Consider the following 26,431-nt stretch of genomic DNA (forward strand, 5'->3'; position numbering starts at 1 on the left):
TGAGTTTACTCGGAGCCCTCCTCCTAAGTTATGATTTTCCATGAGAGGTATCTTGTTGCCTGCACTTCCTCTCTAACATTTGGAGATATGTGCATGCTGAATGTCGAGGAGTTTGTGTTTGAGCTCACTTTCAATATAGTTTTGAGTTTCAGAATTTTTGTTGATTTTCATTAGGGATAGCTCCTGGGACTAAACATAGTCCATACATACATCCTTTTTTTTGACTTACCCTTGTTAAAGAGAGCTACTGCTGCCAAGCTCTCGGAAGCCTCATGGCCAATTAGCTATGCGTATTTTTCTGTAAAGACGTGTGTGGGTATCGTGTGTTGCACACCCTGCTCAAATCGTTTGACATGAGCCACATTCAAAGTTGCTCTTTACAAAAAATCCGCTAAAAAATAAGATTCATGATGAAATCGTTTTATTGTAGATTGTAATACGTGCGTGGCACGTGCACCTTCACTAGTAGTAGTAGAGATAGAGATATATTATACCAATGTAATTGTAAGCGTTCGATTGGTCATAAGAGCAGAGCTCACAGCAACAGAAAAGCAGCAGTAGTACAAAATTCGACATCACACAATGCGAGAAAAAAAGGAAAAGGGATAGGTGGTGACTCAGTTCTCCAGGCCAGGCACCTGCATACGGCGGGCGTCGTCCGACTTCTTCTTGCCGAAGATCTCGTCGGAGACGACCTTGAGCTGGTGGCGCTTCTTGGACTTGGCGATCTTCTGGATGGTCTTGGGGTTGGTGACCTTCTGCAGCTTGGAGCCGGTGCGCAGGACGTTCTCCTTCTTGAGCTTCTCCCGCTCCTGGCGCTTGGTGCGCTTGGCGGCCTTGTTCTGGCGGATCTCCTCCTTGAGCTCCGCCTTGCGCGCCTGGTACGCCTTCTTGAGGGACTTGTCGCGCACGCGCTGCTCGAGCGGGACGGGCTTCCGGGAGACCATGAGCGCGGACGAGCGGCGCGTGCGGGGCTCCTTCCAGTTCCGGCCCGAGACGCGGCCGGCGATGACGCCGTCGTAGGTGGGCTGCCCGAAGCCGGCCGGCTTGGAAGGGTCGGAGAGGGAGGGGACGGCGCGGAGCTTGGATGGACGGGGGACCTCGGCGTCGACGTCCATGGACTCGGCGGCCGCCTCCTCCTCGTCCCGGCGCTTGCGCTTGCCGCGCGCGCCGCCGAGGCCCTCATCGAGGTAGCGGAAGTCGATGTGCGAAGCCATGGGGGGATTGGAAGCTAGGGTCTTTTTTTGAGGGCTTCCGAGAAAGAGAGAGACCAACTGCAACTGGAGGCGGCGGAAGTGGTGGGTTTTGTGTGTCCTAGGGTTTGAGCGGCAGCGGTTTGGATGGGCCAGTGTTCGCGAGAACATGGGCCGGCCCAGTCAACTTTTTATATTGCTGGTTCTGTTATCAGGACTCTTTTGTCTACATTGCACAACAGCGAGTTCAGAGTATGTGAGACCCTAAAAAAGAAGTATTATACTGTAGCTGTGTTGAATGTTTACCGTCTACAAGAAGTCGCGTCAAAGTATTACGAGAACAGTAGTATTGATGTCCACTTCAGGCTTTCAGCAAAGGAGAAAAAAAGTGTTACTTGTAGTGCATCAACAACTCAACATTAGAGCCCGAACCAACTAACTCAAAAACACACAGCCACAGCAGCAGCGGATAGATTGAAAAGAGAATTGTTTCTTGTATTTTCTCTCTTATTTCCAGTTATAATATGGCAATAACTGTTCATGGTGAGTTGCTCAGATTATTCTGAAGCATAACCAGAACTAGACGCCCAAAGATTTACAATGATTTGCTGAACAAAACGATGATCTAAAACTACAATCAACAAAAATCAGTCAGGACTAGCAGCCTAGTCCAATGGGGGTCTCGTCTCAAAAAACATACACGATTGGTCGTTAACCAAGCTTGGAAATCACCGCATCCGTGACTTCCTGGGTGGTGCTGGTGCCGCCCAAATCCTTGGTCCTGTATTTCCCTTCTGCGATGACACGCTTCACTGCTGACTCCAGCCGGTCCGCAAATGACGGGAACTGCAAATGCCTCAGCATCATCGCGGACGAGAGAAACAAAGCAACAGGGTTAGCTTTTTTCTGCTGCACAATCTTGTCATTTCCAACATTTCCTGCAGAAGCACCCTGCTCGAAAACGGCATGGTACTGGCCAACATTACCTGAAATAATGCAGTACATAGTGAATTAGAGACTTCCAAGTTCTGTTTGCACAAGTATCAAGAGACCGTGCACCATACTAACCAGAAACGATTGAACTATGGGCAAATGAAAATCTACTTGTCATAAAACAAGAAAATCATAGGGCAAGATTAGACTCTACCTCCAGGCATGACACCAGTGCCTCCAGCAATACCTGCAGCTACATTAGACACCAGATTGCCATACAGATTTGGGGTAACCTATAAAAGGAAAAGAATAACAGTAAGTCTGAATTCAGCAGGTAACGTGTGAAAACTTCAGAATAATCAAGATAAAGGCATTCGGAACATAAAGCAGAACAGACAAACAAATATGAGATTGCCCAGAAGGAGCAAATATGAAAGATGGTACTATTTAATTGGCAGAAACTTAGTTACACAATCTGACCGCAAAGGATATAGGCATAGATCAAGCAACATATTCAAGTTTTTTGAAAACTAACTTTGCTTTAGTGAGATTATTTTGGAATGGCTGGAAAAGATCAGCTAGGTGAATAATCAGAATATGATTGCATGGCAAACAGTGGAACTTAGTGAGAAATGCATAGATTTCATGTACATACCATAACATCAAACTGTTCAGGCTTTGCAACAAGCTGCATACAACAGTTGTCCACAATGATTTCACTATATTGAATGCTAGGATACTTTGTTGCAACCTCACGGCAAGACTCCAAGAACAAACCATCAGCAAGCTTCATGATGTTTGCTTTATGAACTGCTGTCACTTTCTTTCTGTTGTTAAGGTAAGCATACTCAAAAGCATACTTGGCAATCCTTTCAGAGCAGAACTTCGTCATCACCTAGCAACAAATCAATTCAGTGAGCATAACTCGCAGAAACAATCTTTTAGACAACAAAATGAAGCAAGAGAACAGTTTACATGCATTTTATCTCAGAAGTAGAATAGAGTGTGCAAACTCACATAAATCATAATGAAATGTGAACTAAAGGACCTAGGACATGATCCAATGATAACTGGACAACTAATGACAGGGCATGTAATTATAGCATTGAAACATACCACTTGATTTGTTTAACCTATACTGAAACATTTCCAGATGTGCACCTAAAAGCCAAAACGGTTCATATGCGGTCAAAACTCCTAACGGTCTGTTTGGATGTTTGCATTCAGACGTGCACATGCGCACCTAAAAGCCAGGACAGAGAGGGGAATGGGGGCACATGCGCAGCAATGACCGAAGATCGCTTGATGATGTGATCATCCGAGGGAGGACGAGATGATGGGGAGAAAGACGAAGCGACTGAATCTGGGCAAGGACAACCAGGAGGCTCATCTGAGATTCCACAGGCCTGAGGCATTGGAGCCGTGACCAGAAAATAGGAAATGGATAGCTAGGCGGCTATTGGAGGTGGCGCAATGGATCTGGCTGTACATTTTGGACACTTTGTTTTGTTCAGCATGGGTTCTCAAAACATGTTACTGAATTATTGTATTCACTTCTCAAAGCATAGGCACTGCAAGCTGCACGTTTCCATTGGTGAGTGCTCCGTATGCATGTAGGGCAATATGGTACTACAGTTCATTCTTTGCCAGGACAATACATAATGACACCACAAGACTAAATGCACACAAATTGATACTTAAGAAGCCCGTAACCATAACTCATGTAACAATGAATTGCAACTTCGCTCACATCGCTCATTGAAGTAGTTATGAGCAGCACCTTTGCAAGTTGACCATTAAATATTTTTTTACGAAAGTTCGACAAAGACTAACACTGTAATACCATTTATACTCTTCATTAGTATGATAGTGATTGATGAGGCACATGAATCCTTAAGCAAAGATCCCACTATCTCAGTACTATTGCTAATGACAGGAATCACTGTTCTAAATAATGGCAAACAGTCGACAACCAGCCATCACATCAAACCATTTAGTGTTTATACAACAAGCTTACGCGGTTTTGGACAGGCTTTAGAATTGAAGTTTCAGATTAATATACAAGTTATGAAGTAACAAAATAGTATCTAAGCAAAACATCTTTCGAACTCACAGGAACTACCTATGGCAGCATCAAAATGGAAAAGATAGGACTAATATAATGCTTGCTACATACTTCTTACACGAGGCATATTTGGTTTATCTACCACATATTGCCACACCTAGTGGCAAAGTGTGACAAGCCACACTTTCTGTAATGGGTAAGCAACCTTTAAGCGTTTTTTTTTTTTGCAAGGCCATACATCCTTGTGTTTAGAGCAGTAATAACAGGAGTAACATAAGATTTTGTGTGTCATCCTAACAGTTATGGGAATAGCTGCAAATAAGATTGGAATCTTACGGGGCTCACTTGTAGCTCATGTGTTGAGCAAAGGTGTGGGAACGCGAGTTTTCCAACTAGCAATCGAAGTCACAGACACATTTGGTAGCACAAACTACAAGGTCAACGATTCTCCTGTAGTAGATACCAGAGAGAGCATCATGTGTGCCATCATACCTTGAGACTCTCGACGACGCCGGGCACGACCTCGTGCTCGAGGCCCGAGTACTCGCCCTCGGTGTTCTCCCTGATGACAGCGATGTCAACGTTGTCGTGCCTGGTGGGCAGGCCGGGGAGGTTGAAGCAGTTGACGAGGGAGGCGTAGAGGTCGAGCTCCTTGCGGAGCTGCAAGTTGAGGGACGAGACGCCGCCCCCGAGTGGCGTGGCGAGGCCGCCCTTGAGGCAGACCTTGTTGCGGTGGATTGAGTCGATGACCTCGGCGGGCACCGAGGGCATGTCGCCGTGGACCTCGTAGGTCTCGAAGACCACGGGCGCGTGCATTGCCTCCATGACCTGGCGCACGGCGCCGGTGACGAGCGGCCCGATGCCGTCGCCCGGGATGAGCGTGACGGTGCGCGGGGCGCCGTCGCCCGGGCGCGGCATGTAGGTGACGGTGCGGCGGGAGGCGGCGCCGGCGAGGGGAGACGAGGGGGGCGCGGCGAGGAGGCGCCGGAGGAGCGGGGCGGATCGTCGCGCCATGGCCGGGCTAGGGTTTCGGGGGCGGATGCGATCGGCGCCGTGTCTGGAGGAGAAACGGAGGTTGAAATTGGGAAGGAGCGAAGCAGAAAGAAAGGGATGGGATGGTTCCTTTTTTCCTTTCTATTTTGGTGATATTTTTTCCTTCATTATTGGGTGGGTCACCGCTTTGTACTGCTCCTCTGTCGTATACTCGTTCGTATGCCGCCATTTCCGTGGCAATTGATTATTCCCCACCAGACTCGTATATTCTGCCCCCTCATGGCCCCAAATGGCTATTTTTTTTTTTGTTACTAGTATAAATGCCCGTGCTTTGACACGGGTTCTCAAATTTTATCTTTCAAAGCACATATTAGTTAGAACTCACTATAAAAATTTAAAACAAATCCGGAATATCATAATGTACTAAAACATGATAATACCGAACATAGTAACAAAAAAGCATTGTTATACATCCGCGTGATTCAAAGTTCTAGGTTTTCTTGCTACTCTTACGCGGTAAATCTCACACCTATATTTAGAATCGGTATCTTCCTAGATTTAGAATCACTCTTCTTAGATTTTGATCGCCCTCCACCTCCGCCGGTGACTCCACCTCGCGCTCAGGCCTCCACGATCCCTCGCCCAGGGGGAGCACTGAAAAGGAGTCCCCACATTGTCGCCGCTTCTCGCCCTCCCCAGGTCGCCAGTGCTCTTCATGGCTTCCACACCTGGGAGCAGCTTCTCCTCCTCCCCAGGTCGTCGCTACCCTCAATCCCTTGGTCCCCTCGATCCCTAGTCGCCAGGATCTCCAGCACGCACAACTTCGTTCGATCCTCTTCCTCGCTGCCCAGGAGCACCTAGGAGCTACTTCTCAATCTTCTTCATCGCTGCCCATCACGCGAGTGTCCCCTTGATCTCCAGCACACAGCTCCGCTCCTGGGCGCCAACAATTTTTTGCTGCTCACCTCCGCAATGTTCGTTTCCGGCTCTGGCCAAACAACCCTGCAACATCACTGAAAAAACAAGATAAGTGACCTGACATCTACCGAGTACACCATGGCAGCATTTATGTTCGACCACAATGTTTTTTGCAAAGCAGTTAGACCTATTTTGCAACATATGTTTAGTACAAAGGCGGCCACAATTTTATCATAATAATATGAGTCTAATTTGAAGATCTCGTAGAGATAAAGTGGATGGCAAAGACTGATTGTCTGTCACATTCATGCTTATAGAGATAAAACATTTTACTTCTTAATTCATGCTTAAGAGAGGTAACACATTTTACTTTTTGAATTAAAAGATTCCTGATAATGTGAGCTTGTTGTCATCAGATGCTAACATACATGTAACAATGTCATTTTAAGCTTATTTTCCGACCCTAAAATTGTATGCATGTGCCTGGTGATGGTTTGAGTACTCTTCGTGTCTGCCTGGCAATGGTTTGAGTACTCTTCGTGCCTACCTGGAGATGGTTTCTTCTGCCCAGAGTGCCCAGATGGAGGCGTCGGCCTTGCTCATCGTACAATATGAGCCCGCTGAACCGCGGCAGCTCACACCGCATCCCCATCAGTATCATCCTCTGCCACACCGGCCGCCCGGGCGTCCTCGCTGCCGTCGACGTCCCAAACCGCTCACGCCTCATGGGCTTCACGGCCCCTGATGCTTGTATCTTCTGTATCAAACAATGCAGTCAGTTTCTCCAACGATTCCATCTGGAGTACATACAGTACAAGGTTAATTATGTGCTCAACGGAGAGCATAGCAAGCCAATTCTCCTTTTTTCGAGGGAAAATAGCATAGCATATCAATTCAACCAAATAACCAAGGGAATTCAAGCGATTGCATTGCTTGCAGAACTGAGTAGATGCATAGGTCAGTTCTGTGGCAATAGCATACCAAGTATTGATGTAGTATATGCAGTATTGCAAACATGTACTGTATTTCAATACTATGTCATATGAACATCAGAAAATGTCACATCATCAAACATTAATGAGCAAGGCACAATTACCTGTTAGCCATTGGAATTTTCATCATGTGTTACTCCTCTGCCCACTCATCATCGACATTCAATTTGGACAACACATCAACCCACTTCTCATTGACAGGATTAAACTGGATGTAAGTCACTGAAATTCCAAGCAATAAAAGAAAGTTAAGAATAATGTTGGCAGAGACAGTAAATAATACTGGAGCATAAATCTTACCGTAGACATGCACGTGGATAATTTGGTGCGGCAATGGCCATATCATTTTGAGGAAGCCACCAGGTAGACAGATGGTTCTAAAACAGCAGCCAGACGAAAATCAGTTCCAGGGAAAATGAGTTCCATGAAAAGGAGTATAAAGTCTACCCGGAGTATTCGCCAAAACATGATCATGGTAATAATACACAAATTTACCACATGATGCAAACATTTTCAGTATCTTTTCCCTGGTTATTCTTTTGATTGTCTTTATTAAAAATTGCATGGATAAAAGTTAGCTGACTATAGCATTTATCTTTAACAGGGTTGCTACAAAATTGGTAGGGGTCAGACAAATTCAGAAAACTAATTTTGCAAAATTATGACTTGGGTACTGTACATAAAGCCATCCTTAAACAAGAGTTCTAACATCCTTCAGTCCTTGGTAGGGTTCAGGCAAATTCAGAAAACTAATTTTGCAAAATTATGACTCGGGTAATGCACATAAAGCCATCCTTAAACAAGAGTTCTAACATCCTTTAGTGAACTTAAACAAGAGTTTCAGTTAGGACTGGAGTACATTGCATTTTAAACTCTTCAAACAGTACACTGATTTTGAAAACTGACTGCGAGCCTATCATCGATCCTTTGGTATCAGCATAGATGCTATAATAGGAGAGACACTACAGAGCATAAATTCAGGTTTAGATGAACAGTTGAATGCTTCCAGCACGTAAAGTGAAAATCTGTACAGAGCTATATTCAAGTTTCAAAATATTATTACTCCAAAGTGGTAGTTCTACTTATATATGGAAAATTAATTAGCTGAACAGATTCATACTGCTTTTATTTGCATGCTGGACTGTGTGAATGGAAAAACTACAGGGTTCACCTATATTCATTTATTTGTTACTTTGAAGACACAAATGAATAAAGAATTCAGAAGCTATCCATTAACATCTTATTTCATTCAACTCGTGTAATTAGAGATACATCGTCACTAATTTCCAAGAAAAATATCATGGCCAAGAGCATAAACACACAAGCACCACAATACATATTCATATTACTTCCAACTGATATCATTTATCCATGATTCTATTCATGTTTTTTCGCATCATAGGGAAGATTCAAAATAGGAAGCATATAGGCCAAAATATGATGAGGAATGCATCTAGGGCGATAGCAAGACTCACTTGGGAACGAATCTTTTTAGACACACATAGATTCAATAGTTTTGTTTGAAAGTGAAATCACCTTCTAAGTTATTAGAAATATTCAGATTTCTTTTATGTACCTAAAATAGTTGCTGAAGATAATATGCATCTTACCTTCCAGTGAAGTGTTTAAATCTGAAATGACAGGGATGCAGACATATGTTCTTACCCTGCAAGGCATTTGCAAAAAGTAACATTTAATACATAGCTATGATAATGCATATATAGTTCGTCGGTATGGGTTGATTTACCATTTTCCAGCTTCGCTCTTCTCTTACTCCTGTCACATGCACTGGTAAAAACGACTTCATTTCCATCTCCACCTCTAAAAAATATAGAATATAGTCATATACAGATTTTCATTATGTTGGCAGAGTTGATCTTATTAATCATAGGGAAGTGCTAAAATATCTAGTTCAGCCAAAAATATTCGAGCAATGGGACTGCATGCAAGATTACATGAGCACACCACAATAGTGATGATAAGCAGAAAATTATAACGTAGCGCTAATAAAATTAAGAAAAGATAACCTATAAAGAAAAAGGAACGGCGACAGTAATACTTCATGAGTAATAGCTTTTACTGCACAATAATAAAATGTTCACCAACCACTGAACAACACAACATCAGCGAGGCTAAAAAAGTCAAATGAACACACAACATGTGTGTAACCAAACCCACCTCAAGCACGATAAATCTCATGACATTTTCTCCAACCAAGTGGGAAAGGATGGCGGCATTGGCAAGATGAGGCCAGTGGTCACAGGCAAGGGAAAAGATACAACCCAACCTGTATATCCATGATTTTCAGTGAATGAGCAGACAGTTTTGATCTCAATAGAACAGGGCGAACAATATATAGAGGGATCCAGAGCTACCAACAGAACATGGACATATATTGCAAATAGTGAGCATAGTGCAAATACATACATAATAGGTCTCGATCAGACACAACTCTACCTATAAATTTTGCGCCTATATGATACTTAATTTTTACACCCAAAGAAACAAAGGATACTTCATGAAAAGGAGCACCGAATACACTTGTTGTATGTTCGTGTCGCCTACTTCGAGCAACGCCCAAGACCGGTAAAAACAACCTCCAGCCAAAAAGGCCCAAGATGAAGAAGACAAAAAATTAAAAACGGTAACTATTCATTCAGTGTATATATAATTTCAAACAAATATTGGCATGGGTAGTATCTATAATTGATGCAGTATCATTGACAGCATCAACCATAGAAACAACAACTAATCTAAAACCGCCTAAACTATTATTCAGAGCTATGATAAAAAAAAGGAAAAGTATTCAAAACTCACTTATCAGGACAAGTGGTTGCAATAGAGATTAATGACATATATTTCAACGCAAGATTATTCACTTTTGAAGTTTCAGTATGTAGGACATTGAATCAATCTTGTACTAATACCAAATTGAATCACCCAATGCCACCAAAGAATAGGCATCATTTCAGTCAAGCTATATAGAGGCAAAAGATCTGAACTAATGTTACCTCAAGCACAACAGACGCATTGTGAGAGTCACCTCATCTTCACCAAACAACCTAGCTACAACGCTTCTCGCTCTTTCAAATCTGAAAGCCACCACCTGGTACATCAGCTTTTCCTTAAATAGTTCATACAATAATCTTAATCAGCAAGGACTTTCACCAAACACCTTGTAGGAAAATATACAAATGGATCTGCAGAAACAAAGATGAGATTTTCTAGGGTTCCTCCACTTTTACCTCAGCCTTGAGGGGGGCGAGGTACCACACCAGATCGAGTGGCGACCTGCTCTCCTCCCTGCAGAGTTCCTTTGAGAGAGGGGAAGAGGGAGGGAGGTAGGGTTAGAGAGAACCTGCAAGTCCACCGGTCGCAGGGTCGCCTCCTTCATGCGCGCTGTAGATCGGGCGTCGAGGGGCGGGGAAGAAGAGCTCGCCGCTGCTGCAGTGGCTCGCCCGCCGGAGCTCCACCTGCGGCAAGGAACTCACCTCCAGAGCAGAACATGCTCTGGCAAGAAAAATAAGAGAGATGAAGGAAACGAGATATTGGGAGAAATTGGGAGAGGAACCAGGAAGAGAAGAAAACCGGTCGCTAGAAGCCACCACGTCGCACCACTGCACCACCACATGCCGCCGCTCCGTAAGCAACTACAAGCTCAAGTCGCAAGACCTCTTCCTCTACAACCCCGCCCGACGGTCACAGTCGACTGCACCGGGGAGATGTCTGGCGGAGGGGAGGAGGACGGGGAGGTGCTCGTGGATGTCTTCATGTCGACCCCGCCAACATCGACGAGTTTCTCGGCGGGCGATGGAGGTGGGGTTGTGGCATGGGATGCTGGAGCCTGGAGGTGTAGCTGCTAGCCCACAGAGAGAGGCGGCAGGGGGAGGGGAGGCTGGTGGCGCTGGAGAGGCGGGCGAAACGCTTCGTCGAGCGAAACCCGTTTAGAGATTCGGTTGGGCCTGGCCCATGTGGACGATGGACGGGGAAGCGCGACGACGAAAGAACGAAAGTATTGATGTAGTGGTAGAATAAGGAACCACTTTAGTATTTTTAAGTAGTAGAGATAGAGATATGCTTTCTGTTTCTATACGATATTGGCCATGCTTTTTCAGTGAATAATACAACATCCACCTAGGTTTTTTCTTCTGGTTAGTTGCAGAGGCGACTATATAAAGTTCTTACCTAGATTTATGCTTACATTTCAAAATATTGGGCATGATTCCTTTGAATGAATCTTTGTGCATCTAACTTGTTCTTGGCAGCATATGCTAGCATAGCATCCATCATGCTTGGTCAAGGCATAAGTCTTGAAGAGAGATAGCCACATATATAAGCCAAGGGACATGGAAAATATAATGTGCGCAAATGTCTTCCTGATTTTCATTTTGGTTCTTTGGCCGTCGCCTCTCTGTGATTTTCCAATTTACAGACACATGAATATCTTTTAGAAAGAAGCCCTATTATTCACCTTCCCCCTTATGCCTCGAAATTGTCTTGTGTATGAAGATGTGATTTGAGTTCTTAGTAATTAGTACCTTCTGGCAATCCTGCGAGTTGAGGGCTTATTCTTGTCAATTCAGCTCCAGGACCGTATCAGACACAGGTGTACAATGTAAGGGCCTGCAACTTTTGGTAAACTATTACTCAGTGCTACTAATGACAAATTTAGTTGGGTCTAGTAAATGTGTTGAGCCCAACTCAAACACAACTCATCTTTCTTTCCTGTTTAACTCTTTCTTATCAATCACCAAGGCCCTGTCTGGAGAAGCAGTTCTTCCAATCATAGCTCCATCACAGATTTAATTCCGGTCCGATTTCGCCGAATACTTTGTTGATGCAATGACTAGATACAAGGTTATGTATGCTCATCCTACATTATCTATTTCTTTGGTGTTTTCTTCTTAATTTCTCATATCTCGGTCTCCCTGTTCTAGCTTTGCTTCTTCCGATCTGGTGATCCTTTTGATGTTTGTTTCCGCACAAGACCGTCGTGCATCAATTCAAGTTGGAGGTCTCGCCGGATTGTTTGGTCACCAATTATCCAAGAGGTGGAGGACTGGATCCTGGAGGAGCAACCACACTTCGAGAGCCACACCCTAAAATCAATCAAAGGTTGCTTCATCCCATTTTATTTCCATGTTCCATTTTTGATACATGATATTTGCCTCATAGTTTGATTTTCTGTAATGCCTTCTAGAATTAGGAGATACCCTTCATGATATGAATAACATCAGGAAAAAAAGGATTGAAGAATTCGCTAGATCTTAAAGGGGCGCTCTTGATAATTTTTTAATGAAAGAATCAAACACTTATTTTGAAAATCAGATTGCAAATGTTGGTACTCATGAGATCCATGGAGTGGATTGGCTGTGATAACAATTGAAAACGACATTTTGGAGGAAGTTTCTCATGAAAAACTAATTGAAGATTTTATCTCAAACAATGGTAGAAGGATGTCAGACTTCAGCTAAAGAATGGAGTACTTTTGAATTCAGAGACCGCTTTTCTATAAGATGTAATTCATCCAAAAAAATGTACCACCAACTTGCTAATAAATATAATATAAAACCATATTTTACGAATGGCCAGGGGCTACATTGAGGGTCTAATTTTTTTATTTCACACAGGGACTCCGTTTTCTCATGTATGGTTGTGTCTAGCTCTATCAATGTCGTTGCCTATTCGACAATACCTCGGAGGAGGGATCCTCGCGACGGGGAGAAGAAGTAGGGGCCATAGGGCGGAGAGCACTCGGGACGGTGGTACGCGATTTACCCAGCTTCGGAACACCTGCTCGATGACAGGGCCTACTGCTGCTTGTCTGGAATTATCTGGGCGCTTTCGCGTTGTTACAATGAGTTGTCGTTGTGCCTCTAGGGCTCCCAGGATCCGGCTTATAAAGGCGCATGGATCTAGGGTTTACATGGAGAGTCCTAGCCGCATTACAAGTTGCCTAACTACGGTACAATATCTTGCCGTGCACGTCAAGGATACGCCTTCCATCTACGTCGTACTGGATCCGGGTCCCTCATGGGCCTTCACGGATCCGGCTTCATCCGAAGGTCGGTTAGGATCCGGCTCCCTGATCCTGGGCCGGACTTCATCCTTCATGATCAACAGCAACTGGGCCGCCCGATGGGCCACATGCCACATCACCGTCTGTGGGCCACCCGAGCTTGCCGGATCTATGCACTGTCGATTTTACACCCATGAAGTATACCCACAACAGTAGCCCCCAGAGTTCTCAGAGATTCACCTCTTGTTTCCGCCTTGCTAAAACTTTATAGCTTCCGACAATCTCGGTAACATGGAGAAACTTGAAGAACTCCAATTTCATATTTTCTTCTTTCCCAACTCTTTGGTCGGAAAATACCCTTATCCCGCGGGACTTCATCCATCGACATCATTACTACAACACGTCTCCGGATTACTTCCCTGCTGAGATAACGGTCAACAACTAAATTCTTACCCGGAACCTCGAAGGGTTCAAACGGTTCCGCCAATTTTGGCGTCATTCTCGGGCGATTTGAGCGGTAACTTATCCTTAGCCATTTTTACCGCTTAGGGTTTTTGACACGTGTCAACCATCCAACGGCGCGACGCTTGCGTTCCGACCATAGGATGCGGAGCACGAATCTCTTCACTTCGGCCTATAAATATCCGCCGTTTAACCCTAAATCGCCCCATTCGCCCCATTTTCACCTCTCAGCACAGCGCCGCCTCCGAGCTCCTCCTCCGCTGCACCGGAGTCCGCCGGAAGTTCACCGGAGCACCATCGCCGCTGTATGATGTTCTTCGTGTTCTTAAGTCCGATGAGTCACCGCAGCGAAACCTCACCGCCGGCGACCCCGACCACCGCGGAAGCCATTCCGGTAAGCTCTCAAGCTTTGCCTTCTCACCGTAGTTGGTAGGGATGACTAGGGTATTTATCATGGGATCCGACTAAGTTTTAACCAACTCGCATTTTCTTCGTAGATGTCTTCTTCTACTCCGCCTCCCTCGTCCGAGTCGATCATGGCGACTCCAATCTCCTCCGCCCCTCCTTCCGTCATCCCAGTTCATCTGGAGCCTCGAAAAGACTCCGGCAAGAACATTGAAGGATCATCAGCCAACCCGGAGGAAACTGCGGGTGCTGAACAAATGGAAAAGAAGGTGGAGGAGGCATCCACCAAGAAATCAAAGGCTCGCACGCGAGATAGCGAGGCCAAAGGAAAATGGTGGCCCTGCTTCACCTCGGAGACCAAACTCCGCAACCTCGAGGCGGAGGGTTTTCTGAAACCCGGATCTTGGCGTACGATCCCAGGCGCCCTGTGTCCTGATCCCGAAGCCGGAGAGTGGGTGGTGACCAAGGCGCTCGTTGAGCGTGGCTTCTCTCTCCCGCCCAGCGATTTCTTCTCGGAAATCCTGAAGGCGTACGAGCTTCAACCTCACCACATTGCTCCGAACAGTATCTTGGCCATTAGCAACCACGCAACGCTGTGTGAAGGCCACCTCCGGATAACCCCGGAACTTCCCCTCTTCCAGTACTACTTCTCCGTCAAAAAAGGAGAAAGTTTCACATACTTCCACGCTAGCCACCTGCGGTGGCGTCACCTTCAAGCTCCGCCCCGGGCGCGTGTACCCGCACACAGATCGCCATGAATCTGTGCGGTACTGGTCCGGCAACTTCTTCTACCTGAAGGACGTGACTGATCCGGCTTCCCCAAAGGTGCTGCCAGATTTTAAGGACGGCCCCCCAGCGATACCCCGGCCTGGACTCAATGTCCCCATCTATCCGAGTCACCTCAATTGACTCGGGCAATTAGGAGGATCTGCAAGCTAACGGACGAGGGCTTGTCGGGGAAAGACCTTACTATGTCCTGGTTCACTAAGCGGATCCTGCCCCTACAACATCGAGACCGCCTGCTGTTCCAGTACACGGGGCGCGACGATATCATGCGCGCCTCTAAAGACAACCTCTCCGCCGACGCCTTGGACAGGCGGCTCCGGGTTCTGATCAAAATTCCACGTGATCTCAAGATCCACGTGTGCAATATGGATATTCATACTAACGGCTCCGGGACCGCGGTATGTTTCCTTGACTCAACTGGTGATTCCTTTTTCAGTCTTTGCTAAATTTGTCTAAGTGTTGGCTGGGTAACTTAGCTCGAGGCCCTCGAGGAAAACGGTCTTGGAACTCTCCTCCGAGTCCCTCACACGGGCAACACCGACCCAGAAGAAGCGCCTCAAACTCATTGATATCAGCAACCGAGCTCAACCCAACATCCACCATTTTTTCAGATCATCCGGGCAAGCGCTTGATTTCCGTCTGAAATTATTTTGCTACTGTGAATCAACATATGCTAAATGTTACCTTTTATTTTGCAACAAAAGCTCCGGAAGCCAGCCCCCAAGATCCCCAAGAAGAAAGCGAAGCCATCTCCGGCTTCTGTGCCCGTCACACCGGAAGTGGAGGTTCCGCCCAAGGCCTCTTCCTCCGCCAAGACGGATCCCAAGGATGTCATCAACCTTGATGATCTCCCGGAGGAACCAACTGCCGAATCCGGCAAAGGCGATTCCGGCAAGGGCGCGTCCTCGCCTGCACCTCCGCCTGAACAGCCTATTGTTACCTCAGTCGAAGCTCCGGCTGATGAAGTTGAGAAGAAGTTATCCGTAAGTCGTGCCACTAGCACGCCCCAGACTCACCCTCATCTCTTTCCGGTTCTGCAAAAAGTCCCCCTCTCACAGCGCCACGTGGAGATTTCCGCCATGATGGACCAAGTGTGGGGGCCTGCGAACACGGAAGAGCAAGAACTGAACGACCTAGAAAGTGGTCTCAAGATTTTCTTCGCCAAGCACAAGAACGTGCGCCAGGTAACACTAGCCCCCAAGCATTGGGTTGGACATTTTTCCGAGTAACATGTGTGAGCCAATGCTTTTAAATGCGCACCTTAGCGGAAATTTAGAATTTTCTCAGTCTAAGGATTTAAGCTTCTCGCCAGCCCCCAGAATTTTGAATTTCCGGCTAACTACTGCATGCTTCTGAGAACATGCGGAAACTGCACGAAGATTTGCGCGTCCATGTGCTGGAGAAAATGATAGAGATTGAAGGGCTGCGCTAGAACGCCGTGAATAGCCAAAAAGCTATATCAATCCTGGAGACCCGCGTAAAAAATTACGAAGGTAAAAACTCCGGGTTGCTCGCTGATAACCCACAAGTATAGGGGATCGCAACAGTCTTCGCGGGAAGTAAAACCCAATTTATTGATTCGACACAAGGGGAGACAAAGAATACTTGAAAGCCTTAACAACGGAGTTGTCAATTCAGCTGCACCTGGAAACAGACTTGCTCGCAAGAGTTTATCAGTAGTAACAGTTTTATAGCAGTAGCAGTAGTGAAATAATAGCAGCAGTGTGACAGAGACAACAGTAGTGATTATAGTAAACAGCAGGATTAAAATACTGTAGGCACAGGGATGGATGATGGGCGTTGCATGGATGAGAGAAACTCATGTAACAATCAAAGCAGGGCATTTGCAGATAATAATAAAACGGTGTCCAAGTACTAAACAATCCATAGGCATGTGTTCCGTATATAGTCGTACGTGCTCGCAATGAGAAACTTGCACAACATCTTTTGTCCTACCAGCCGGTGGCAGCCGGGCCTCTAGGGAATCTACTGGATATTAAGGTACTCCTTTTAATAGAGTACCGGAGCAAAGCATTAACACTTCGTGAACACATGTGATCCTCACATCACTGCCATCCCCTCCGGTTGTCCCAATTTCTGTCACTTCGGGGCCTCGGGTTCCGGACAGCGACATGTGTATACAACTTGCAGGTAAGATCATAAAACAATGCATATCATGATGAAACAATAACATGTTAAGATCTGAGATCATGGCACTCGGGCCCTAGTGACAAGCATTAAGCATAACAAGTTGCAACAATATCATCAAAGTACCAATTACGGACACTAGGCACTATGCCCTAACAATCTTATGCTATTACATGACCAATCTCATCCAATCCCTACCATCCCCTTCAGCCTACAGCGGGGGAATTACTCACACATGGATGGGGGAAACATTGTTGGTCGATGGAGAGGCGTCGGTGGTGATGATGGCGATGATCTCCTCCAATTCCCCGTCCCGGCGGAGTGCCAGAACGGAGTTTCTGGTCCCGAGACGGAGTTTCGCGATGTGGCGGCGTACTGGAGGGTTTCTGGCGACTTCGACTTCTCTTCTCGCATTTTTAGATCGAAACCTTTAAGTAGTCCAGAGGAGAGCGCCGGAGGCCAGCCGAGGGGGCCACACGCTAGGGAGGCGCGCCCCTCCTCCAGGCCGCACCGGCCTAGCGTCTGGGGGGCCTGGGCCTCCCCCAGGCTTGCCCTTCTGGCTCCGTCAGTCTTATGGTAAAATAGACCCTTTGGTATAAATTCCGAGGATTTTCCCGAAAGTTGAATTTCTGCACAAAAACAAGACACCAGAGCAATTCTGCTGAAAACAGCGTTAGTCCGTGTTAGTTGTATCCAAAATACATAAATTAGAGGCAAAACAATAGCAAAAGTGTTCGGCAAAGTAGATACGTTTTGGACGTATCAACTCCCCCCAAGCTTAGCTTATTGCTTGTCCTCAAGCAATTCAGTTAACAACTGAGTGCGATAAAAGAACTTTCACAAACACATTTGTTCATATGATGTAAATATTCTCATGACATGGACAAGTGCTTAGGCAATTCATAATAAGATACATGCAAATAAGATCATCCAATAGCTATGTCAATCATGGAAAGGTACCAACAGATTAATAATAAGCATCATGAATCATGTCTATCAGCAGGATTGCAATGTTCATAAAAGAGTATGATAAAGTGGTATCTCGCTTGCCCGTATTTGATCAGCAAAACATAAATGCCCAGGCACCTCTGAGGTTCATAGAAAGATTAGAAATAGAGATTGTCAAAGATAAAAGCATCAAAGTTATACCACAGTCAATCATATTTTGGGACAAGCATATTATACTAAGAATGACAGTTGTGCTCTCAAGAAAGTACTCAAAGAAAGAATGGTGACACAACATGAAAGTAAAAGATTGACCCTTCGCAGAGGGAAGCAGGGATTAACATGCACTAGAGCTTTTCATTTTTAAAACAGGAGTAAAATTATTTTTAGAGGTGTTTGTTGTTGTCAACGAATGGTAATGGGTACACCAACTACCTCGCCAACCAGACTTCCAAGAGCGGCTCCCATGAAGGACGTTATTTCTACCAGCAAGGTAGATCATCCCTCTTCTCTTTTGTTTACACATGTACTTTAGTTTTTATTATGAGTGACACTCCCCCCAACCTTTGCTTACACAAGCCATGGCTAACCGAATCCTCGGGTGCCTTCCATCAATCTCATACCATGGAGGAGTGTCTATTTGCAAAATTAAGTTGCTTACTGATGAATCAGAGCAAAACATGTGAAGAGAATTATTAATGAAGTTATTAATTGGGCCTGGGCACCCCGTTGCCAGCTCTTATTATGAAAGTCCGTCAAAAGTAAATGACAAGGTTGAAAGATAAACACCACATACTTCCTCATGAGCTATAAAACATTACACAAATTGAGAAGCATTTTGAAGGTTTAAAGGTAGCGCGTGAGAATTTACTTGGAATGGTTTGAAATGCCATGCATAGGTATTTATGGTGGACACTTTGGAACAACTTGGTTTTCAGGGGTTTGGAAGCACGAGCAGCGTTCCCGCTCAGTACAAGTGAAGGCTAGCAATAGACTGGGGAGCGACAAATCAAGAGAGCGATCCTTTGTCATAATCATGCTTGCGGCAAAATAAATTAACGGAGGCATAAAAGTGATACAAGAACTCTGAAGCAATGTAAATCATCGAGGCTTAATTGACTTTTGTTCAGTCATATGCATGCGTGAGCATGTGCCAAGTTGATTCAAATGAATTATTCAGAGGAGGATACCACAATGTCATACCTATTTATGAATAAAACAATGCAAGCAAACATCCATGACATGCTACTCATATTAATAAATTGGAGCTAAACATGAGAGATCATGAACTACTAGACTTTCTTAAATGACATATACCTCACATGAACCAACTAAGCATGCTCACATGGATGAGTATATGTACAAAAATGAAAACAAATAGAGTTCATACCAGTCTCTCGCCACAGTCGAATTGTCGTAGATCATCATTATTGCCTTTCACTTGTGTAGCTTGGATAATATGAAATGAAAATCACGCTCCAGCCACCGAAGACCATTGAACTCAAAATGAACTTTACAAAACCAAAGAAGAACAACAAATATTTTTGGTGTTTTCGAATTTGAAACAAGAACAAAAGGAAATAAGCAAACAAAGCAAAATCTTTTTGGATTTTCTTATAGCAAACCAACGATAGAAAATAAGCAAAATAAATGCAAGAAAACAAAATAAACAAATGGTGAAGAGAAACAACCGAAATATTTTTGGTCTTTTTGTGTTTTAGGAAAGAAACAAAGCAAAAACAAGAAAATGAAAACTAGAAAAGTCACATAAACACAAAGCAGCAGGAATTCGTCAAAGTTGACAGCAGTATAGTAATCGATTTTTAAGAAATTCTTCCGCTGCTCAAATCGAAAAGTGTTCAACTAATGAAAGTTAGATAACAACCTGGGGAACATGCACAAAAATTGGCTTCGCAAAATATCGTTCTGGCTATTGTTGAGAATTTTTTTTGTTAACAGCCTAGAATCTGTTTTCAGGCAGCACTTCCCCAAATAACATCTCCCTCTCATTAGAAAACCACTTAAAGAAACTAAACAAGTATATACAAGTATCCAGCAACCATAATTTGCAAAGAATGAGTGATGCCGGTATACCTCCCCCCAAGCTTAGGCTTTTGGCCTAAGTGGAGTTCAATCCCATGGTGCCCATGAAGTAGCACCTCCGTAGTATGAAGACGGATCATATTCCAGGTATGTCTGGAAGAAGCACCCGGATACGTGACGGTGTAGTCGTAGGAGGGCTCAGCGTCCTCGGAGTCATGCTGCTGGTGGAAGCCTTGTATCTTCATTTTCTCACCCACCTCCTCCTTAGAGCGCGACCATGGTTTCCTGTCAATACTGAACAAATCTGGCTGTGGCAAAGGGATTTCCCTCTCATCCCCGTCAGCAAACAACATTCTATAGACCATATTATCTGAACTAGAGTCAGCTGTAACAAAATGATGGCTCTTCATAGCAGCAATATCAAGTCTTATAGGGGTTAATTGCACATCAGTAGGATCAAGAGGAAGTTCTAGATGTGATAAAATGCATGATGCAATAATTCCTCCAAACATAGGCCCCTTACTAGACAAGCGGCGAGCAATAAGAGAACCAAGATGATAAGGTGTCTCTCCAGTGAGTGCAGGAAATAAGAAAGCAAGATGATAGCTAGAAATATTGCTAGTGTTCTCCCTACCAAGAATGCTAATAGCAAGGTAATAAGCAAAATACTTTATGGCGGGGAGTTGGATGTTTCTTATCTTGCCACGCTGAATGGTGCGGCAATCGTCATTGGTGATCTCTCGATAGAGCTCCAACAAGGCCCTGGGGTTGTCCTCAATCCTCCTTGGTGTACCTACAGGGGCAATATCCAATGCAGCACAAAATTCTTCCAATTTCATAGTAATAGGATTACCATAAATCTTGAATGCAACTGTCGGGTGATAGTGCTTGTTGTTGAACTTGAAGCTCTCAACAAAGATTTTAGTGAGCATGAGGTATTGCTCCCTTTCATCTCCCATATAAGCGGTTAAGCCCGCCTTATCAACGAGGGTCAAGAAATCATCCAACAACCCTGCATTACTCAAAAAGTCATAACATGGGAAAGATGAAGCGTTGGGGACTCCATTGTCCTCTTCGGGCTCGAAGCTTGGCGCGATGACATCCTCATTATAGGATCGCCTGAATCGAGTGGCGGTCCTAGAGGGCCTTCCCGTGCTTGTCGTCTCTCTCTCAAACACTTCTCCAAAGTTAAAATTATCCATCTTCCTTTTCTGAAATTTTCAACAATCATTATAAAATTTGATTTGGTGACATATAATTGAGGGAAACTACCATAGGAGCTTGCTAGAGTACTAATCATGCATCAAAACTAGTTTCTACAACTTAGAACAAGCATGCAAGCTCACTAAACATGTTACCTACAGCAGCAAAATATTCAAGATATACTCAACCAAACAAAATTCTACTTGGATAATCGGAGGAGTCACATACCGGAGAGCAAATGTGCCAAATTTCAGACAGAAATCTGGGCTGAGCAAAGAGATCGAGAAATCTTGAGCTCTTGAGCAGAAACGCAAGTGAGAGAAAGCTGGTGCGAGTTTTTTCGGGAGAGAGAAGAGAATGGGAGGAAGAGATGAAAAAGTGGGGCAAAGGGGGACCCACACGCCAGGGTGGCGCGCCCCCCTTCCAGGCCGCGCCGGCCTGTGGGGTGCCACCCTGGGGTGCCCCACTGGTCATCCCCAGGTGCGTCTTCGAAAAATAAGACCAATGGTATAATTTTTGTGAATTTTTGAAAACTTTGAAAAATGCACATTTCTGGGTATTAAATTTATTATTACTGGGCAGAAAAAGATTTTGAAATTTCTATACAACTAAGGAACTTTGCAAATCAAAAATGCTACGGCAAGTAGAACAAGTGGAGGAAGAAAGAAATGTTGTTTACCTCCTCTATGCATATAAAAAGTATTTGTTAACAAGGTTGATCAAGTCTTGCCACCAAATAAATTTTACATAGCATAAGAAGAAATAAACCTCAAATCAATCATGTTACCTTGAATTGTATTGATATGGATCCAATCATAAGATTTTGATATCCTTCTTTAGGCTCATATATAGGACAATCAATAGTTCCAACTTTGATAGTTCTCACATTAGAAATGGTATTAACTCCACATACTTTATCAATCCTCTTGGGAAAATAAACGGTATGCTCCTTGTCATCAACATTGAAAGTAACTTTTCCTTTAATGCAATCAATAACAGCCCCTGCGGTGTTAAGAAAAGGTCTCCCAAGAATAATAGACATATTATCATCTTCAGGCATTTCCAACACAACAAAATCAGTTAATATCAAGCAGTTATTAGTAACTTGAACAGGAACATCCTCACATATAACAATAGGAATAGCAGTAGATTTATCAGCCATTTGCAAAGATATATCAGTGGGTATCAACTTATCTAAATAAAGTCTCTTATAAAGAGAAAAAGGCATAACACTAACACCGGCTCCCAAATCACATAGAGCAGTTCTAACATAATTATTCTTAATAGAACAAGGAATAGTAGGTATACCTGGGTTGCCCAACTTCTTTGGAACTTTGCCATTGAAAGAGTAATTAGCAAGCATAGTGGAAATCTCCTCATTAGGAATTTTCCTTTTGTTAGAAACAATATCTTTCATATACTTTGAATAAGGAGGCAATTTAATAGCATCAGTCAAAGGGATTTGCAAGAATAAAGGTTTCATCCAATCACAAAATTTATTATAGTGTTCTTCTTCCTTTGATTTTAGTTTCTTAGCAGGAAAAGGCATTTGCTTTTGAACCCAAGGTTCTCTTTCATTACCATGTTTCTTAGCAATAAAATCTTCTTTAGTATACTTTTTATTTTTAGCATGCTTTTCAGGTTCATCTTCAACTTCTTCTTTATCAGAAGCATCATTCTTATCATTATCATTATCATGTTCATTGCCACTTTCAGTTTCAGCATCAGAAATAGAAATATTATTTGGATCATTAACAGGTTCAGAGGATTCTACAACATTTTTATGTTTCTTCTTGTTTTTCTTAGAAGGAGCACTAGGTTCAATTCATTGAGAATCTTGTTCAACTCTTTTGGGATGCCCTTCAGGATATAGAGGATCCTGGGTAGAGACACCGCCTCTAGTTGTTACTTCATAAGCATGTTTCTCTTTAGAATTATTTTTTAACAAGTCATTTTGCACTTTAGTGAGTTGATCAATTTGAGATTGAACCATTTGAAAATGTTTAACAAGCATCTTAACATCGTTGGAGGTTCTCTCCACAATATCATGCAAATTGCTAATAGCTTGAGAATTTTCCATTAAATGATTCTCTACTCTCATATTAAAATTTTCTTGCTTAACAATATAATTATCAAACTCATCTAAGCATTGAGCAGGAGGTTTTGAATACGGAATATCTTCCCTAGTAAAGCGTTGAAGAGAGTTTACCTCAATCATGGATGAAGGGGGAATTATCTTACATAAATCCTCTATGGGAGGTAAATTCTTCACATCTTCGGATTTAATACCTTTCTCCTTAATAGACTTTTGGCTTCCCTCATATCTTCATCATTTAATTTAATCAAACCCCTCTTCTTCAATATTGGTGTCGGAGTTGGTTCAGGTGTAGTCCAATCATCATGATTCCGGCCTATTTTAGCCAATAATTCTTCAAATGCAGAGTTCTTTTCCTGAAAACACAACCAGCACAACTATCCAAATATGCTCTAGACTCAACGGTTAGTCCACTATAAAATATATCAAGTAAATCGTGCTTTTCCAAATCATGTCCAGGTCAAGCTCTGATAAGAGAGCAAAATCTTGCCCATGCTTCAGGCAATTTCTCTCCATCTTCCTGGTCAAAGCTATAAATTTTCTGTAAAGCAGCATGTTGAGCACTAGCAGGAAAGTATTTCCGAAAGAAAACATTAAGCAAATCACTTGGACTTTTAATAGAACCAGGAGGCAAATTATTATACCAAGTTTTAGCATCATCCTTTAATGAGAAAGGAAATTTTTTAGCAACAAAATAAGTACGCATTTTGACATCATCAGAAAATAAGCTACTCATAGAAGAAAGTTCATTCATATGTTCTACAGCACTTTCTTTTTCAGTACCACAAAAGGGTGTTTTCTCAACAATATCTCTATGAGATAGATCAAGAGAAAAATCATAATCTTTATCCTTAATGTTTATAGGAGATGTGGCAAATTTAGGATCAGGAGATAGCTTATATCTAACAGTATATTGTGTGAGAAACTTTTTAATTTTTCTTACATCAGCAGTAGCATTGCATCTATTAATAAAATCATCATCAAGTTCCACATAATCCTCATCAGGATCATCACTAGAATAATCAACAGACTCAGGTGAATTAACCGGTGTAGCAGCATTAGGAGTTTCAGTATTTTCAATTTGTCTAGACCTAGCAATTTTAGCATCTAGAAAAGATCCCAATGAACCACTATCATCAAGCACAGCAGAAACATCATCAATATTATGAGAATTTTCAGATTCAGCAGAAGTACCAGCAAGTGAAGCTTGCGGCGGTGAAACAAGTTGACTCATCACAGATGGTGAATCAAGAGCAGCAGAGGTACTCAGAGTTGTACCTTTTCTTGTAGTGGATGGTAATATGGCGACTTTAGGATCGCGAGATTTACCCATGATGGAGAATTTGCAGCGAACAATATCAATCCAAGTGAACTTCCAAATAAAGCTATGCTCCCCGGCAACGGCGCCAGAAAATAGTCTTGATAACCCACAAGTATAGGGGATCGCAACAGTCTTCGCGGGAAGTAAAACCCAATTTACTGATTCGACACAAGGGGAGACAAAGAATACTTGAAAGCCTTAACAGCGGAGTTGTCAATTCAGCTGCACCTGGAAACAGACTTGCTCGCAAGAGTTTATCGATAATAACGATTTATAACGATGAGATAGTGAAATAACGACGATGTGACAGAGACAGCAGTAGTGATTATAGTAAACAACAGGATTAAAATACTGTAGGCACAGGGATGGATGACGGGCTTTGCATGGATGAGAGAAACTCATGTAACAATAAAAGCAGGGCATTTGCAGATAATAATAAAACGGTGTCCAAGTACTAAACAATCCATAGGCATGTGTTCCGTATATAGTCGTACGTGCTCGCAATGAGAAACTTGCACAACATCTTTTGTCCTACCAGCCGGTGGCAGCCGGGCCTCTAGGGAATCTACTGGATATTAAGGTACTCCTTTTAATAGAGTACCGGAGCAAAGCATTAACACTCCGTGAACACATGTGATCCTCACATCACTGCCATCCCCTCCGGTTGTCCCAATTTCTGTCACTTCGGGGCCTCGGGTTCCGGACAGCGACATGTGTATACAACTTGCAGGTAAGATCATAAAACAATGCATATCATGATGAAACAATAACATGTTAAGATCTGAGATCATGGCACTCGGGCCCTAGTGACAAGCATTAAGCATAACAAGTTGCAACAATATCATCAAAGTACCAATTACGGACACTAGGCACTATGCCCTAACAATCTTATGCTATTACATGACCAATCTCATCCAATCCCTACCATCCCCTTCAGCCTACAGCGGGGGAATTACTCACACATGGATGGGGGAAACATTGTTGGTCGATGGAGAGGCATCGGTGGTGATGATGGCGATGATCTCCTCCAATTCCCCATCCCGGCGGAGTGCCAGAACGGAGTTTCTGGTCCCGAGACGGAGTTTCGCGATGTGGCGGCGTACTGGAGGGTTTATGGCGACTTTGACTTCTCTTCTCGCGTTTTTAGATCGAAACCTTTAAGTAGTCCAGAGGAGGGCATCGGAGGCCAGCCGAGGGGGCCACACGCTAGGGCGGCACGCCCCCCTCCTGGTCGCGCTGGCCTAGCGTCTGGGGGCCCTGGGCCTCCCCCAGGCTTGCCCTTCTGGCTCCGTCAGTCTTCTGGTAAAATAGGCCCTTTGGTATAAATTCCGAGGATTTTCTCGAAAGTTGAATTTCTGCACAAAAACAAGACACCAGAGCAATTCTGCTGAAAACAGCGTTAGTCCGTGTTAGTTGTATCCAAAATACACAAATTAGAGGCAAAACAATAGCAAAAGTGTTCGGGAAAGTAGATACGTTTTGGACGTATCACTCGCGTGTCTTATCATGAACAAACATGGCGTATAATTGTGTGGATTTCTGCCTTACAGAAGAAATTGCCAAGCGCCCCTCCATCGACACCCTTTCCGCCAAGATCCAAGTTTTGGAGGGTGAGAATGAGTCTCTCAAGAACTTTCTGAAAGAATCCTCCGAGAAGGAAACCACAGAGAAGAAGGAACTCTTGGAGAAACATGCTCAAGACATGACAGGATCTTGCTGATAAGCTTAAAAAGATCCAGCAAAGGGTCCAGACCTTGGCGGTGAAGAATAAGAGCCATGAGGCAGAGGCGGAGGCTATTGACAAGATGATTTTCCGTAAGGACCTTTTTGTTTAACTCCGGCTTCCTCATACTTTGCTTTGTCCGCGGAAGAAACTGACCGTGATTTTCGCAGCGAGTCTTGGCTTCGAA

At 43.8% G+C, this 26,431-nt stretch overlaps 2 protein-coding genes across 2 annotated transcripts; both read right to left on the reverse strand.

Annotated features, from left to right (window-relative positions):
* Nucleotides 1–469: 469 nt before the first annotated feature.
* On the reverse strand, nt 470–1,293 carry LOC127307327 (uncharacterized). The gene has a single exon (XM_051338063.2). The coding sequence runs from the start codon at nt 1,215–1,217 to the stop codon at nt 618–620; it is 600 nt and encodes a 199-aa protein (XP_051194023.1). The 5' UTR covers nt 1,218–1,293; the 3' UTR covers nt 470–617.
* Nucleotides 1,294–1,665: 372 nt separating this feature from the next.
* LOC127307326 (isocitrate dehydrogenase [NAD] regulatory subunit 1, mitochondrial) lies at nt 1,666–5,311 on the reverse strand. The gene is made up of 4 exons (XM_051338061.1): nt 4,684–5,311; nt 2,782–3,021; nt 2,341–2,419; nt 1,666–2,179 (listed from the first exon to the last, which is right to left on the reverse strand). Exons 1-4 carry the CDS (start codon nt 5,203–5,205, stop codon nt 1,905–1,907), a joined length of 1,116 nt encoding a protein of 371 aa, XP_051194021.1. The 5' UTR covers nt 5,206–5,311; the 3' UTR covers nt 1,666–1,904.
* Nucleotides 5,312–26,431: the final 21,120 nt, after the last annotated feature.

Source organism: Lolium perenne, chromosome 6, assembly GCF_019359855.2.
Source record: "Lolium perenne isolate Kyuss_39 chromosome 6, Kyuss_2.0, whole genome shotgun sequence".
NCBI classification, from domain to species: Eukaryota; Viridiplantae; Streptophyta; class Magnoliopsida; order Poales; family Poaceae; genus Lolium; species Lolium perenne.

Coding starts and splice junctions, on each gene's coding strand:
- LOC127307327 (XM_051338063.2), bottom strand. CDS start 1,217: ATGGCTTCGCACATCGACTTCCGCTACCTCGATGAGGGCCTCGGCGGC.
- LOC127307326 (XM_051338061.1), bottom strand. CDS start 5,205: ATGGCGCGACGATCCGCCCCGCTCCTCCGGCGCCTCCTCGCCGCGCCC. Junction 2,420..2,781: donor CTGAACAGTTTGATGTTATG/GTATGTACATGA, acceptor TTCCTTTTATAG/GTTACCCCAAATCTGTATGG. Junction 2,180..2,340: donor CACTGGTGTCATGCCTGGAG/GTAGAGTCTAAT, acceptor GCATTATTTCAG/GTAATGTTGGCCAGTACCAT.